At 32.8% G+C, this 17,252-nt stretch overlaps 1 protein-coding gene across 2 annotated transcripts in view; it reads left to right on the plus strand.

Moving 5' to 3' along the window:
• Positions 1 to 16,145, plus strand: part of CDH10 (cadherin 10) — a 165,425-nt gene extending 149,280 nt beyond the window's left edge. For both annotated transcript variants that reach the window (XM_007961265.3, XM_073014821.1), the window contains 4 exons: positions 4,678 to 4,799; positions 10,345 to 10,453; positions 11,450 to 11,701; positions 15,146 to 16,145. In XM_007961265.3, coding sequence (XP_007959456.1) covers positions 4,678 to 4,799; positions 10,345 to 10,453; positions 11,450 to 11,701; positions 15,146 to 15,636 — 974 coding nt within the window. In that variant the 3' untranslated portion in view covers positions 15,637 to 16,145. The remainder of the gene's footprint in view (positions 1 to 4,677; positions 4,800 to 10,344; positions 10,454 to 11,449; positions 11,702 to 15,145) is intronic.
• The last annotated feature ends 1,107 nt before the right edge of the window (positions 16,146 to 17,252 follow it).

Consider the following 17,252-nt stretch of genomic DNA (forward strand, 5'->3'; position numbering starts at 1 on the left):
TCTTGAACTGTTTTTAAAATAAGCATTAATTAAGGAAGGAATTGTTTTTAAAAATTAAGCCCATAAATTTTAGATCTGTAATACTAAGCTGAACCCACAAACACGTATCAACTTCAAGTTATTTATTTGAAGTAACTGCTACAGGCTTTGGAAGGCAAAGCATTGGATGAGGCCGAATCACCAAGTATCCCAGAGCAATTGAATTAGGCTAGACAGATCATCAGCAATGAACTCAAAGCTTCAGGACAAAGCAATAGATTTAGTGTCTTGCTTACATCTACCCCTGAAATACAGATTAATCTCAAATGGTCCATTTTTTTTCCATTGTGAGATATAAATATCTGTTTATATCCCCTTGTTCTCTCCATATAATTGCTATATATGACATATAAAAGCTAAATACCCTGTGAATTTAGCTTTTGATTTTAAGGCTAACTAAATACTTCTAAGTTTTTATTTTAAAGAAAGTTTTTATTTCTGTATCTGTATCCACATCCCCATAGTTAGATGTACCTAACATGATACAATCTGGTCATGTCAGAATCATGATTGTGCTCTCTGCTTGATTCAATATCCTTATTCAAGCCTAGTGAACAAGGAACTGCATTTTCCCTTTCAGATATTTTGTGAGATTTAACTTCTAAAGCTAGTTGAAGTAATTACAATGCTGTAAAAAGCTAAGCCAATTACTTCATTTTTTAAAGGACTGAATCTTTTTTTTTTGTCCTCAAATAAAATCAATCTGTAGAACAACTGCCAAAAATGCCTACCTGCCAAACCACAAACAATCAGGATCCCATTATTCTGTTCTGGGCATTAAATGCAATGAGGATGAGAGCGAAACAAAGTGTAAGGATTTTTTTCTACTAGATTTTAAACACTGGCTTTACAGTCAGTGTGTCATACATCACACCCTGAGCAGGACAGAATGGTGTTCAAATGTACTTCTTACAATATGTTTTTGGCTTGACTTCTAATCATTTAAGTCTACATTCCATACAAATATATCACATCGTATGGCAGGTACCACTCCAGGTAATTATGTAGTGCATCATATCATGGAATAACTCCTCTTTTTCTTCTTCAAAAATATTTTAAAATGTCATGTGGAGAATAAAACATCTAAAATTAAGGTCACAATCAATGACTTAATAATAAACTTGGGATTTTAGGGCATATTTGTTAGAGAAACCAAAGAACTCCTCTCACTACATGTGAAAATTTGACTATAATCATTGCAATACATTCTGAGAACAATAGAACTAAGTTTATGACTAAAGAACTCCATTATCTACACCATAGTTCTTATTCATAGAAATTCTTACCCAAAGCAGGTAAAACAGTTACATTTTTCAAATGCCTGTGATTTCTAGATAATTATTTAAACTTTCTCCATCTGGAGGCATGAAAAGGCCCGTGGATGCATAGTCATGGCTTCACCGTAGGACATACATTTTAAGATCCTTTATTGCTGATCCATTCTTGCTACAGTAGTGTTTCCCTGAAGAACTTTGAGAGAAACTCAGGTAGTAAATATATGCCAACTGCTATTCAGTTTGATTCTTCCTTGGAACACTTTATACTTTTATTTATACATAAGCGACAACGTCTGCCAGCAAAAAAAGATTAGTGTAAGCGCAGTTTTTTGAATAGGTGGCTCCAGGCTCGATGCTTTACAAAGCACATTCATCCCTGTGGATTTCGATTTTGATTTTAAGAGCCTTGAGTTATTTGTCAAGATCCTGGAGAATCTCTATATTGTGTTAGGGAAGTGGCTGACGACGCAATTTTTTAGATATGAAACTTTTGTCTCTCCTGGCTCCTGTGGCATCATTAGAAAGAGAATTGTTAGCAACAAGGGTTCTTTTTATGTCAAGACTTTATATTGAAAGGAAATATTTTGCTACTCACTATATAATTAGGTTAAAGAGTACATTCCAGAAAATATGGAAGAAGCATACCTTCCCACTTTTCTCCATAGCAACAAGTAGATAGCAAAAGGTCCATTTGTAGAGAACACCATGACTCTGGGTATTAGCAAATGGTCTGGTGTAGAGGAAGCGGAAAATAATGAGATAGCATTTTTCTCCTTTTTTTTTCCCCCCCTCTCTCCACTTCTTCCGAAATGCGCACCTCTTTAGACTCACATGGATGGTAGGAAGGCTAACTGATGTGTTTTTATTAGGTAGATACTTTATGTGGAGAAAGTATAAGTTTTTAAGTAACATAAGAAAGTGAAGAAGATATAATAATGATAATAAAGATGATGGTAATGATTATAGTCAATGCATATTGAGTCCTGATCATTAAACTGATACTTTGATAGGAAACTTTCATGCACTAACTCCTATTTTTTTTTTCTTTGAGACGGAGTCTCGCTCTGTTGCCCAGGCTGGAGTGCAGTGGCACCATCTCTGCTCACTGCAAGCTCCGCCTCCCAGGTTCACGCCATTCTCCTGCCTCAGCCTCCCGAGTAGCTGGGACTACAGGGACCTGCCACCTCGCCCAGCTAATTTTTTGTATTTTTATTAGAGACGGGGTTTCACCGTGTTAGCCCAGATGGTCTCGATCTCCTGACCTCGTGATCCGCCCGCCTCGGCCTCCCAAAGTGCTGGGATTACAGGCGTGAGCCCCCGCACCCGGCCGCATTAACTCCTAATTTTACAAGTAACTCTATGAGATTAGAGGTTCTACTTTGATTTATACTGAGTAAACCAAGACATTGAATACGTGAAGTAAATTGGCCAAAGTAATGTAACAAATGAGTGGTGAACTTGTGAATCAAAGCAGCAGCTATGTTAGACTCCACGTTCTGAACTCTAAACCTCCTGGTACACTAACAAGTGGGTAATATGCAACAACATATTAGCAAATATGAAGTTAGAACCTGACAACTGAATACATGTGAGTTCAGTAGACTGCAGTAAGACTTAAAGAAATAGTGAATAAAGGATGCGTTTTAAATTTTCTCTGCAAAGAGGGGTAAATACACTTCAATTCTGTCTGCCTTTCTTTATTCTCTCTCCACCTTGTAAATACATCCCTGCTAAGTAGTGTCTTCTTATATATCATTTTTTAAAGGGTTGATTTTAATATTGGAGTAACATTCAATTATATGGGCAGAACAAGGGGATATAAATTATTTTTAGTAGTAATATACTTCCTGTTTGTATGTGACAGTATATTTTACCTTTTTATCTGAAAATTATTTAGATTACCTTAAGACGTCAAATCAATTTTACAGGGCTAAATGATATCCACAGCCGATGTTGGTTGAGACCATTTAATAAGGTTGCCGCTGTCCCCTAGCTATTCTGCTACTGTTTTGTTTTGTTTTCTGCTCATGATAGTCTTTAGTGCATTATTTTGCTCTTCAGCTTCACTTTTCCAAAATTTACACAGAAGTTTAACGGTATCCAAAGACTGAGATATTGACATAATAAAAACTGATGAATATAAACTGAATTTAAAATGTAAACACATTCTCAGCTAGCATAGTGACTAGAAAAATCTATAATAGAAAAAAATGCAATTATAACCATTACTCAAAGCTAAGCTAAATAAAGAGGCATTTATATTTTTATTAATTTACATATCAAAACAAGTTTGAAAATGCATCTTTTTTTTTTTTTTTTTGAGATGGAGTCTCATTCTGTTGCCCTTGCTGGAATGCAGTGGCACGATCTTGGCTCACTGCAACTTCTGGCTCCTGGGCTCAAGTGATTCTCCTGCCTCAGCCTCCCAAGTAGCTTAGATTACAGGCTCTTGTCAAAACACGTGGCTATTTTTTGTATTTTTTTTTTTTTTATAGAAATAGGGTTTCACCATGTTGGCCAGGCTGGTCTCGAACTCCTGACCTCAAGTGATGCACCTGTCTCAGCCTCCCAAAATGCTGGGATTACAGTCGTGAGCTATTGTGACCAGCCAGAAATGCATCTTTTTATGTGAGAACTTTGATGCTGTTGATTTCAGCATTTGTTGCAAAAGGTATGATTAGTATGCTATGTCTTACTACTGAGCTAATATGTGACAATAGATTGTAATGCAAAATTGAGCTAGATTGTTGAGATGGTACCAACAATAACTATATTAATAAAATATTTGAATCTTCATATTTCATTATAAATTTTTCAAGTAGTTTGTAAAGTAAGTACCCATATAATAAAATTTTCAAACAGAAATTTGAGAGCAGTGTTGAAATACACTTTGGTGATAAAACTAGTCACAAACGTAGGTTTTATGACAGTTACCACTTACGAGCAAATGACCTTGGATAAATTACCAATTTGTTTAAAACTATTTCTTCATCCAAAAAAATATAGGTAAAAATTAAATGGTACAATGAAGTATAACAAGGATTTAATAAATAAGTGTTCTTATTTTATATATTTGGACAATAAGGACACAAATATAGTGTGAACTCAATTATACTGGCTTGTACTTTTAACATGATTTCCAAAATAATAATAGTACCCTTGTGCCCAATGATAACTGAATCCATGACTACTTAATTAGGCTCTGCAGTAATTTTCTTTATTGCATTTGCTCATTATGTTAGTAGAATGATTGCAATGCTTATTTGTATGTGAGCACTTCATATCCACAAGATGCCTATATAAATTAACTTTGATGCAAAAATTTGTCTTCCTAAACAATATTTTTCTTCCCCTTTTCTAGACAATCCCAAAGAGACAACACGCGTCGCTGTTTTTGTGAGAATTTTGGATGTTAATGACAACGCCCCACAGTTTGCTGTGTTCTATGACACTTTTGTATGTGAAAATGCCAGACCAGGGCAGGTAAGCACCTACAGGATTAAAACTATGGAAAGATTTTAACTGTGTGCGAAGTATTTCTTTTTCAAAATCCTGAGAGGAAAGAATACACAGAGATGGAGACATTCGTATACAGTTCCGATCACTTTTTTTAAAAACCGTAACTGATGTTTTTAAAGGTGAAAGTGTTTTTAAAAGCCATATACCAGGTTTCATATTTCCTTTGTAAAGTTCTAATGCATACATAAAATTTTATCGTTGCCACAAAAGTCGCAATATAAGAAGGAATAACTACTTTCAAAACTTTCAAAAACAAAGACAAGCAAACCCCTAAGACCCCCTGCTGTGTCATTAAGTAAATACTGATACCTGCTAGACAGATGAGAGACAAATGTACGGGAGCAGCAGAATATTTAATCACTATTCTGATGTGTGCAGATATGCTTTTGCATCAGGGCAGCAGAATTTGTTCCTTAGACTTACACATTGCATCTCATCATTACAGCAACGTATGAAGTGCTTCATGACTTGGTTTTCGTACTTTAAAACATTTTTTCTGTGTCAGCTTTGTTTATAATTCTGTAAGTCTTTTCCTCAGTGGACTCGTTTTGTTGATTGAAAAGCTCCAGTGTATATGGCTGAAAGAGAATGCTCTTAATTGGTTTGAGTGCTATCTTCACAGAAGGAAGCTGCGTGGTGTAAATAATAATTGGGAATCAAATGTGTTTTATTAAAAAAAGGAACCATCATGAAATTGTATTATGTTTTGACATTATTTGATGCTCTTTATAAACATCAATGTCATTGTTACATTTTTATGCAAATTATATTGTGGAATAATTCAAATTCTTCCTTTTGAAGATGCTAACAAGAATTCAATAGCCTGTCTGTTGTCTGAATATGGTAAAATTGCTGCAATTTGATTCATTTTTTTTTTAACTTGAAAATGTTATGGAAATGTTTAATTTGGAATATTTAAATGACTTAGCTGCTTCCCACTTACTACTTAATGAAACAGTGCACGCCCCGAAAATACCATTCCAAATCATCCTCTGCTTGGCAGGCTCAGCATGATATGAGCTGAAGTCTTTTCTCTAAGAGATAAATTAGCCACTTTGCTACTGCTGCATGCATTGCTCCCTCTATGGTTATTCTATTTGATTTTCAAAAGATATCTTTTCAGAGCATTCAAGTCATTATAAATACTGATTTACAAATGTATTCAAAATATACAAAATGGAAAGGATGTTTGTTTATTTTCCTTCTGCCGATTTTCTTTTTAACTATAACTGGCTCACAACATCTCCATACCTTTTGGACATTTGAAAAACAGCTGGCATATTGAAGGAAAATAATCAAATAAAAGATGATTTCAATAAAAAGGGAATTAGCCTGTCTTGACCCACCTGATAGGAAGAGGATGATTAATATTTTTTTGTCGAATTGGCTGCCTGTGCAATAGCCTCCCATACAGGCAAATTCTAATAACACCAGTTTGTTAGATGTCACTTTGGTCTCACAGGCTGAAAAATGCCTTGGTTAAACTAAACTGTGATATATTAAGGAATGAAATTCTAGGTTATGACATCCTAGCAGGCAAAATCAAAGTGGTAATTTGATAAAATTCTTGTTCAGAGCCTTTTTAAAACTAATTTGTTAGCTCGGACTCCCCTTCTCCTAGGAAAGCAGAAGAATGTCAGGGTTTCAAGGTGTGCTTTAGTTTCTTATGGTGTATCTCAGTCCACCCAACACTCCTCTGAATTAACTGCTCCTTAAGAGTAGCACTTAAGAGTGACACCGACATGGAAAATAATCCATTCATTTGGTTGTGGACAAAATGAGGTGACAAATAAAACTAATGACCATTCCCTGCTGTTGCCTATTTTCTGATCTAAGGGTAGAATTTCTCCTTGGAAATGTTGCAACTTTTAACTGATGTAATATTAGTAGTCCCCTCCTGCGCCTGAACTAGGCAGCTTGACCCTTCACCTTTTCCATCTCCGAGAGAGTCAGAGGACCTCAGCAAAAGAGAGGATAGAGGGCTGGCTCTTTTTGTTTTTCATTCTATCTTGTCTCACTCATGCCTACTCCTGGAGTCAATAAAATACATTTTAAGTAAATGAAATACATTTGAATAATTTTAATCTTCATGGAAAGAATGTAATACCACAGATTTCCCAAGATGTCCCTCTAGGGAGAGATGCTGCTTTCATTTCCCTTCGATAGTATCTACGTGACTTATCAAACCATGTCAACTAACAACAGATATCAAACCAAATGGCAACTAAGCCTTTAAGAAACCAAAAATTCCCATTACATATTTTCCATAGAAAAAGCTAAAATATATTAAAACTTAACCAGTTTTCTAACTTTAAATATCTTAAAACCCATTCCTTGTTCCAGACAACATAATAATATGATCACTGAAGCATTCCTTAAGTTGATTTAAGATTATTTTAGAACAGCCCAGTGAAAACAGAAATCAACTCTATGCTTATTACTTCCCTAACAACTGAAAAGGGTGCAACAGTGTTTTTTGTTTTTTTTTGTTTTCGTTTTTGTTTTTTGAGAAGGATCCTGTCTGTTGCCAGGCTGGAGTGTAGTGAGTGGCATGATCTCGGCTCACTGCAACCTCCACCTCCTGGATTTGGTTCAAGCGATTCTCCTGACTCAGCCTCCCAAGTAGCTGGTACTACAGGCACATGCCACCATGCCTGCCTGATTTTTTTGTATTTTGGTAGAGACAGAGTTTCACCATGTTGGCCAGGATGGTCTCAATCTCCTGACCTTGTAATCCGCCCACCCTGGCCTCCCAAAGTGCTGAGATTACAGGCATGAGCCACAGGGCCCAGCCAAAAGGGTGCATTTTACCAGCACAAAGGAAATGTTCTTAATAACAGAAACTCCAAGGCTTCCCACAGAAAAGCTAAAACGTATTAAAACTTAACCAGTTTTCTAACTTTAAACATCTTAAAACCCATTCATTGTTCCAGACATTAAATATCTTAAAACCCATTCATTGTTCCAGACACCATAATAATATGATCACTGAAACATTCCTCAAGTTGATTTAAGATTATTTTAGAATAGTCCAGTGAAAATAGAAATCAATTATATTGTTGCTAAGGAGATAAAATGCAAATGACTTATCTGTGTACTTTTCTTCATATGCTCAAAATAAATACTGGAAATCACTAGTTTCTGTTTGTTTGTTTCTTAATTGTGGAAAACTCTTTTATTGGAAATGGATCAAAATGAGTTTGTCTCCAGGACAAAAAAAGACAGTGGATGCTTACAGAGAGAGCCAGGGAAAATAATTTTACCTCCTTGTTGCCAAGTTCTGATATCTGTTACCAGTCTTTGTGGCATATTTACCAAAACAAAAGCATTGTGATTTTTAATATATGGTTGAAGATTGAGAGGTAAATTCAGGATATGAAGAAGTTGAACACTAGAAGTAATATCTTAAAGAGAAAAAAAAAAAAACCTTTTATCTTGTAAAGGATATAAGTGCCTGCATCTGCAATAGCGATATCTTAAGGTCATAAAAATATATTGTAATGTAATATAGATTCTGTAACATATGATTTTGTTTGTATCATCTCTACGAGTTTGACTTACTCCTTTTGTAATATTCAGTGAAAATGTATAAATTAACTACTGATCTTTAAATCAATAGTGCTATAATATTTGATTAAAATAGCACATTTTAATTAAAGATTTTAATGTTAATTTTTAAAGTTTCTGATAGATATAGGTAAAGATGTCACCATTTGTTTTTTGAACTGCATTATTTTGATCCATAAAAAATAAATTGAAATTATATTTTGTAAGTTTATTTTGAGGGAAAATACACAGTTGGAAATGTATATTTATTTTGAGACGTTTGAGTTTCCATTTTCAAAGGCCATTAGCCCTATTTTTACATTTCCGTCACTTTTTTTGTCTGTATATGAATGTTAAGATATTAATCTTAATGACTAAGGATTTCTAGTAGTCTACTGTCTTTTTTGATGTTATTCCATTTATGTCATTTTTTCCTCTTCAATATATTCTTATAAATCATTATTTGAAAACGAAATCCTTAAGAATATATTTGACAGACAACAAATCAGTCAAGAAATGTTTTTTCACGGAATTGACACATCTTAAGTAGTATTAGTTAACAATATTTTGACTTTATTAATTTTAATAGATTTATATTCTTGCTTTTTTATAATTCTCACTTATATTTAATTTTAAGTTACAATTAAAATTTAGTCAAATAATTATGTTGCTATGTTTTTAAAATGTACTTTTGAAATAATTCAAAGTTTTAAATGATGTTTTTCTTGCTGCTTATTTCTAGGCAATAAATATAAATCTTCATGTCCAATTATATTTCTTGTATCCTATTGAAATAAATGGTTAGGGTTGTAATTAAACAGGCTACTACCACAAATACATCACATTTTCATTGCTCTAAGACATTTTAAAAGAAAAGTAATCTAATACAGATAGTTGTAATAATTTCTTTATTTCTTGTAATTTTTTACATAATATTTTTAACTTGAAATCACTTGTTAAACCAACAAAACATCAGCAACAAATATATATATATATATATATATATATATATATTTTAGCAGCAAATATTTTAACCCAACATCCACATAACATTGAGTTAATGCAGTAGAAAGTGTATTCCTTTTGGTTAAGCATTAATTTGACTATATAGGCATCAGTGTACATATTTAACAACTTTTGAGGCTGTCTTCAAAATTAAAATACATAAAACATATATGAATTGTATTATAAATATAAGTTAAAGAACAAAAGGAATATAGATGCAAAGAAACCTTACATATTACATATACATATACATCTTACATTAATATTTGTATATTAATCATATAATATGTTTAAAGCAATGATCTGATTATGTATTGGAGCTAAATTGCCTACTTTGCTACCATATAACTTCTTATGTTTTCTCTTACCGTAAAATCAATCAGAGTTTACCCTTTTAAAATAATTCCCACATAATATACATATGTTGAATTTTTAAAATACAATTTTACTGAAAGTGTAAGTTAATTGCACTTGGACTGTCAAAGTTTCTAATAATGTTTAAGACTCTGTTAAAAAGTAATATATAACATTACCTATAAAATCTCTACATTCCGCGATCATTTTTCATTTTATTTTTGGGGAGAAGCGAAGCATAGTCACAATAATTTCCTAAATTTTTCTGACATTAGAAAAACTCTTCCAGATCAATGTGTAAATGCATATAAAATAATCTCATTTTAAGTGCTACATCTAAATTAACAAAACCCCAAATAATATGATATTTTTGTTTGCCATCTTGAAGTAAATGGTATGATCTAAAAGAGATAGAGATGAGAGAGGGAGAGATTATTAAAATCAAAGTGATAATAAAAAGATGGTTTCACTTAAGGACACATTCACAAGACATAAAAGTCAATTATTTTGAACAACTTTAGACAAAATGAAGATCTTAAAAAAGTGCAGATCATACCCATGGATAAGAGATATATTGATGAGATATATTTTTCTTTTTCTGCAGCTAATACAGACTATAAGTGCAGTAGACAAAGATGACCCTTTAGGTGGACAGAAATTTTTTTTCAGTTTAGCTGCTGTCAATCCAAACTTCACAGTACAGGATAATGAAGGTAAATTTTAGAACTTGTTTGCTATGACCTATGATGATATTAACAGGAAATGTCCCTAATGTAATCATTGCAATATGTATACCATGTCAATTTATTGATCTGAGTTATACAATTTTGTTTTATTCAAGTATTTAATGACATATTTAGTAAACCCTTATTTGACAATGTGTACTCTTTTCAATTTTAAAATAATTAAAATATGTGAAAGAGGTCTCTTTATGGATGTTAAGGACATAATTGAGTCTTGATAAGATTAGACAGGCTGGAAATAATTCTTACAACAATAATATAGGAGACATAGGGTAGAGAAATGAATGGTTCAGTAAGACTCTCAAGCAGACTTCAGTGAGATTTAGCAGCAGCAGATTCACCAAAGCCAAATATGCATAAAGGAGTGAAAAGAATGAGAAGTAGCCTGTGAGGTGATTCAGTACAAAGGCATTGTTACAAAGGTACTGTTGCAATGGCGAGATGTATGCCTCTTGAAGGTTAAAAAATCTTCTTCTTCTACTTCGTTATTGATTTAAAACATGCAACAACGCGTGAAATTTACCTAATCCATTTTCTTCCTGAATATTTGATTGATGTGTGTTCTGTATTTGTGTAAGCACACACGCACAGTTGCACATAAATTTAAAAAACACACATTTAGTATGGTTTTTCTCTTGGTATGCAAAATAGGTTTTTTGAAAAGAAAGCGATTATTATCATCTATGTAATCTTCATAAATTATTCACTTATAAAAATTTACCACTTTGAAAACAGTACTGAGGAATTATGTGAAAACTTAATAAACAAACAATTCACAGTATATTTTTCAAAGTAATCATTTGTCTTATCTATATATTAATTGCAATGTACTTATTTTTTAGGAAAACGTATGTCAATTTTATTTTTTACATAAATACATTTTTATTTATATGTTAAACCTTGTTTATCACATTGGGAAAAATGTACTATCTCAAACCAATTGTAATATTTTAAAATTTATTTTAGATAATACTGCCAGAATCTTAACCAGAAAAAATGGATTCAATAGACATGAAATCAGTACCTATCTCTTGCCTGTGGTGATATCAGACAATGATTACCCAATTCAGAGCAGCACAGGCACACTGACCATTCGAGTGTGTGCTTGTGACAGCCAAGGCAACATGCAATCCTGCAGTGCTGAAGCCCTGCTCCTCCCTGCGGGCCTCAGCACGGGGGCCTTGATCGCCATCCTCCTCTGCATCATCATTCTACTGGGTAAGGAATCTTAAAACAATGGGAGCATTTTCTAGGCTCTTTAGTATGTTTTTGAAGAAGAATCGTTGCTATTAAAATCCCTTTCCCAAAACCAATCCCAAATTTTAAGACAGACATAAATTAACTATGTGATATTCTTTATATTAAAATATTTTATTTGATCAGAATATATAAGAATACATAAAGAATTTTTGTTGTAGTCATAGTAATAGCGGAACTTTACCTCATGGGGGCTAGAATTCATTGTAATGCGAATCAAAATATTTAGAAAAAACAACTGTCTTTCACCACAATGCAGTAAACAAAGGAAAAGGCAAGAAGAATGAATGCAGAATGGCTTGTGTAGGAGCTTGGAAATTTGAGAGACAAAATTCTTGCTAGCCATGCTGAATGTTCTGATGGAATTAACAGATCTTTAGAACCTAAGTCCAGTGAACAAATGAAAAGAGATACATCAGTGACCAGGACCCCAATTATTTTATTGCTGGCCCATTATTTTCCTCCTGAGTGGTGTAGTAACAGAGTCTGGGGCAGTGGTTCTTCTGGAACATCTTCCATACAGGAATCAAGTAAGAGTTGGAAGAGATGGAAGATAAATAGTAGGGTCTCAAACCACAACTGGAAGGTAGACGTTAATCAATCTCAATAAGACTAAAAACAACAAAGGTTAAGTTGATAATATTTGTTAGAATAGCAATTCAAAAACTTGATATAGAAGCACTTCCCATCAGCATTCCTGTATTCAATAATTGCTAACTTTTCATACATACAAAATAAAGTTAAGTAAAACTTTAGCATTTGTCTTAAATATTAAAATAATGTAGACAATAATAAATTGTAGCAATATTTTTATGATTATAAAAAGAGAGCACGTTTTTGTATGAAGTTAAGGCCTGCAACAACAAGAAATGGATTAAAAATATTTCCACGTTCTTTATTTGACTTGATTATGTCTACTTGACTCTATAAAAGTTTCCATTTTTCTGCTTTTATCATAGCACTTATGTACTTTCATTCTGTGTTTAAATAACAGAAAAGTAAATTACTTATGACAGATAAATCATTGAATGGATGATTTGAACAATTCTAGATTAGATTTTTATGTAGTTCAAGAAATGAGAACATGTATATTAAAAAATACACATTTTTTAATTTGTTACTGTGAAATGAAATCCAGAACAAAACTTTTCTCTGTACCACAAAAAATATATGCCTCATTTTATTTCATAGAATGAGAATTTGGTATAATTCTATTTTTATAATTTGACTTACCATTAATACAACAAACATTGAGGAAAAGTTAATAAATGTGCTTTACAACAGTTGAATCCCCAATTGCAAATATGAGTAATATAAATATTTATTTGGGGGATTTATACTTTAAATCATATAGAAAACTTGTTCTATTAAAATATGCAATTAAAATGAAAGTCTCTAGGATGAATAATATTAATGGTGGTAAGTTTTTAGTATGTGTTTACTGTGTTTCAGACTCTGTCACTGGCACTTTGCCATGACAACCTTTTTCACTTGACACAAAAATATCTGGCATGTGTGGTGTTAGTTTCATTTTATGCATAATGAAACTGAAAATTCAAAATAGTCAGAATAATTTCCAAGGTCACATAATTTCTGAGTGTTTGAGCTAGGGTACCTTGCTATTAGTGTATGCAGAAATCCCGCAAAATCTGTATTTCCACTTTTATTATGGCTGGATGGAGGCCTCACTATCTCACATATTCACTAAAATCGTATTAAAATAGATTTTTACCTGATTTACTTTTCCCCCAAACAATGATACTTCATTTTATAATCAGGAGCAGACTGCTTTTAACTGCTTTTGAATTAAAATCAGTTTATTCTCTCTAGTTTTGTTAGTTTAAACAGATTTTTATATTTCTATTACCCTAATCAAAAAACATTCAAGAAAAAGGGAAATGAACTTGAACTTGGAGCAAATCGTGATCAGTTGTCATTATTCTCAACATTAGAAGGCTTTTGCTGAGCAAGGTCATTTGGTTGATGATAAATAATCTGAGATTTAAAATCTTTACACGTTTTTATGTGCATAAATATTTGAATTTAGGCAAAATAAAATGGCATATTTTCTTAAAAGCTTGAAGAATACACTTTTTAAAAAGCTCTGCCTATTTGCTTTTTAATTACTTGGCCAAGAACACTTATCAATGGCTAAAACTTTCTTTTTCATGACATTAAAAAAGTTTATTGTTTGCCTTCTCACATAGGTTGAAGACAGACTAGTCTGTGCGTTCGATGTTAAAACAGAAAACATAACTTAATACCCCTTCATATAATAATGTAATTAATTACATACTCTTTAAATGTGCATTCGAAGAAGGTAAATAGATACTTGTATCAATAATTCTTCTGATGTGTATATAGATAGATAGATAGATAGATAGATAGATAGATAGATAGATAATTATATATATATACATATGTATCCAGTAAGAGTCTTCCCATCCTTGTCTGAGTTCACACTTTTTCCCTCGAATCCTTTTAAAGGTTGAGGATCAAAATGTTTGGAAATAATGAGTAAGGGTGAGAAACCCTACTGCAGTCAGAAGAATTTGATACTAACTTTCTCTTATCATTTATGCTATTACCACTGTTATGATTATGAATATTGTCTCTCATTGAAGTGGGAAAATGTTCTTTTTGAGCAGTACACTTTTCTATTGTGAATCTAGCCAAGATTCATAATTTTGGGGGGCAGTTAATCCAGTGTTGTAATTTGAGAAATTTACTCTTTGCCATCTTGTATCCTAACAATGTTTTTGGGGGGGTCTCATACAAGGTATATATTTTCATGGAAACCTTAGAAATTTCTAAATCCATCTAACTCTAAATAATTGGGTTTTTTCCAATAATTACAGCATTCTTTTAATAAAGTAACAAAAATATGTAAGTTCATCAGCAAAGCTATTTAACAGAAGTCAGTACTCAATATCTTGTGAAGGATGTTGCTTTTTGCTATTGTGTAAAGGCTTTGAAAAAAGTAAGCACAGGTTGTCCTTTTAAATTGTCTTACTTGAAGTTGGATTCAATTTGTGTAGATTTATACACACAAATTTTATATAGCATCTTATGTTCCTTATTTAATGCAAAAGATAAATATTATCTGTACAATGAGGAACTTTTTTAAATGGTTCCTAGAAAAATAAAGTGTAAGTCACTATATTTAAGGAATATTTTACGTTGCTTTAAAAATAAATTAGAAACACTGATCTTAAACACCACCCACCCTTGCTAAACCCTTCAGCATCTCCCCTGACACCTCCCCCAAACTGTGGGAAGCATAAAATTAATCTGAAAGTCTAACCTGTTATAGATAGCCTGGGTAACTTAAACTCCTTTATAGTATTTCCACTCGTTACAGTGTTTTGAACGGAAGTCTAATGTATCTTCTTGTCTTTTTTCAAGTTATAGTAGTACTGTTTGCAGCTCTGAAAAGACAGCGAAAAAAAGAGCCTCTGATCTTGTCAAAAGAAGATATCAGAGACAACATTGTGAGCTATAACGATGAGGGTGGTGGAGAGGAGGACACCCAGGCCTTTGATATCGGCACCCTGAGGAATCCTGCAGCCATTGAGGAAAAAAAGCTCCGGCGAGATATTATTCCAGAAACGTTATTTATTCCTCGGAGGACTCCTACAGCTCCAGATAACACGGACGTCCGGGATTTCATTAATGAAAGGCTAAAAGAGCACGACCTTGACCCCACCGCACCCCCATACGACTCACTTGCAACCTATGCCTATGAAGGAAATGATTCCATTGCTGAATCTCTGAGTTCATTAGAATCAGGTACTACTGAAGGAGACCAAAACTACGATTACCTCCGAGAATGGGGCCCTCGGTTTAATAAGCTAGCAGAAATGTATGGTGGCGGGGAAAGTGACAAAGACTCTTAACGTAGGACATATGTTCTATTCAAACAAGAGAAAGTAACTATACCCATGCTGTCCCCACTTCACAATATTTGATATTCAGGAGGTTTTTCCTGCCAGTCAGCACAATTTTTTTTTCCCCCATTTACTTCTTAATTTGTTCATTAATTACATTAATTCTTTCCTGTAGGATGTCTCATGGAATATATACAACATTTTATTTAATCACTTCCAAGAGCCAAAGCTATGGAAATACAGTGTTGTCCATCTTAGTAAATAAAAGATAATTTCAGAAACATGAACAGGATAGTTCTCCCTTAAGCAACCTCACAAACAAGCCGCTTCTGTTAGATACATGTCCTGCCCTTGCAAATGAAGCTTTTAAAAAGGTGAAGAAAAATTTTAAGGTCTATCCTGTTCTGTACATTAAATTAAAAAAAAAAAATGTACATGTGGTGTTAGTAGGTGTGATATGCAACCTGGTATACAGACATTTGTGCAATTTCATTTCATCAAATTCTATCTGCTAATGTTTTATATTTATATTTTTGTATTTATTTTTAAAAAAATAAACCAGTTTTTACAACTACTTTGTCTGTAGCTTCTTTTTTTTCTCCCTGGGATGGAAGACTTTCTCCCTGAACTAAATATCTTGATACACAATTACCTTACATACAGGTAAGAACACAATGTCATTATCATTAGTATTGAAAGTGCTAACCAAATTAATATGATTTAGGTAAGAATTATTTTTCCAATGAGTTTTGATACGCTGTGGTATGTGGAAAACTCTTCATATACAAAGTAATAGTCACTTATAAAACACATAAAAATTTGCCATTTAAACAACTTAAAACATGACCATCCTTATGCTAAATATCCCAAGACACCAGCAATGCAGTAATTTCATTTTGTTTATATTCACTAAAATCATACCTGAAAGAATAAAACATTTTCTCATTTTTTATGGCATTCATGCCATTAAAGTTTATAGAGAATAATAGTTCAGACAGATTTCAGACTAAAATAATCCTTTAATGGAAAATATACTTACCTCCTATGGTGACTTTAAAAATGCCTACTAATGACAGTAATAATGCAGAATATTCCATTAAGACATAGCTTTACAATTATATCAAGATTTTAAAAGCCATGATGCATCTGTTTGTAACAAAGCCTGCTTTTCTGTTAATGATTCCATAGAAAGCAAGGAAATAAAAATAAAAAAAATTAAAACACTGACAGCTAATTATCCAGAGTTCCTAAGGATCATGAAAGTTAGCTGACACTAACTGATTCCTTATTTCTCAACCTCCACAACATGATTTATTTATAAAAGGAGCACTTTGTTGGACATAGACTAGGAAACCACATTCTCTGCTGCTTAGTATATTGTAAATAATACCAAAGATCTGTGTGCTCTCTACTTAGTGAAAATGCTGTGCTTTTGGATTGAATCAAGGTGTAATACCGATGTGTCCTTAATGTAGAATTATTTCAATCTTATTAAATGGTAATATTTTCCCAACTTCCAGACTGAAAGGGCTCACATCACTCTGAACACAGATACTTTTGTTTGCATGTTAGCCTGATTATAAAAGAAAAACAACATATATTCTAGTTAAAAATACAGTCGTGTG

The sequence above is a fragment of the Chlorocebus sabaeus genome, chromosome 4, assembly GCF_047675955.1.
Source record: "Chlorocebus sabaeus isolate Y175 chromosome 4, mChlSab1.0.hap1, whole genome shotgun sequence".
In the NCBI taxonomy this organism is placed as follows: Eukaryota; Metazoa; Chordata; class Mammalia; order Primates; family Cercopithecidae; genus Chlorocebus; species Chlorocebus sabaeus.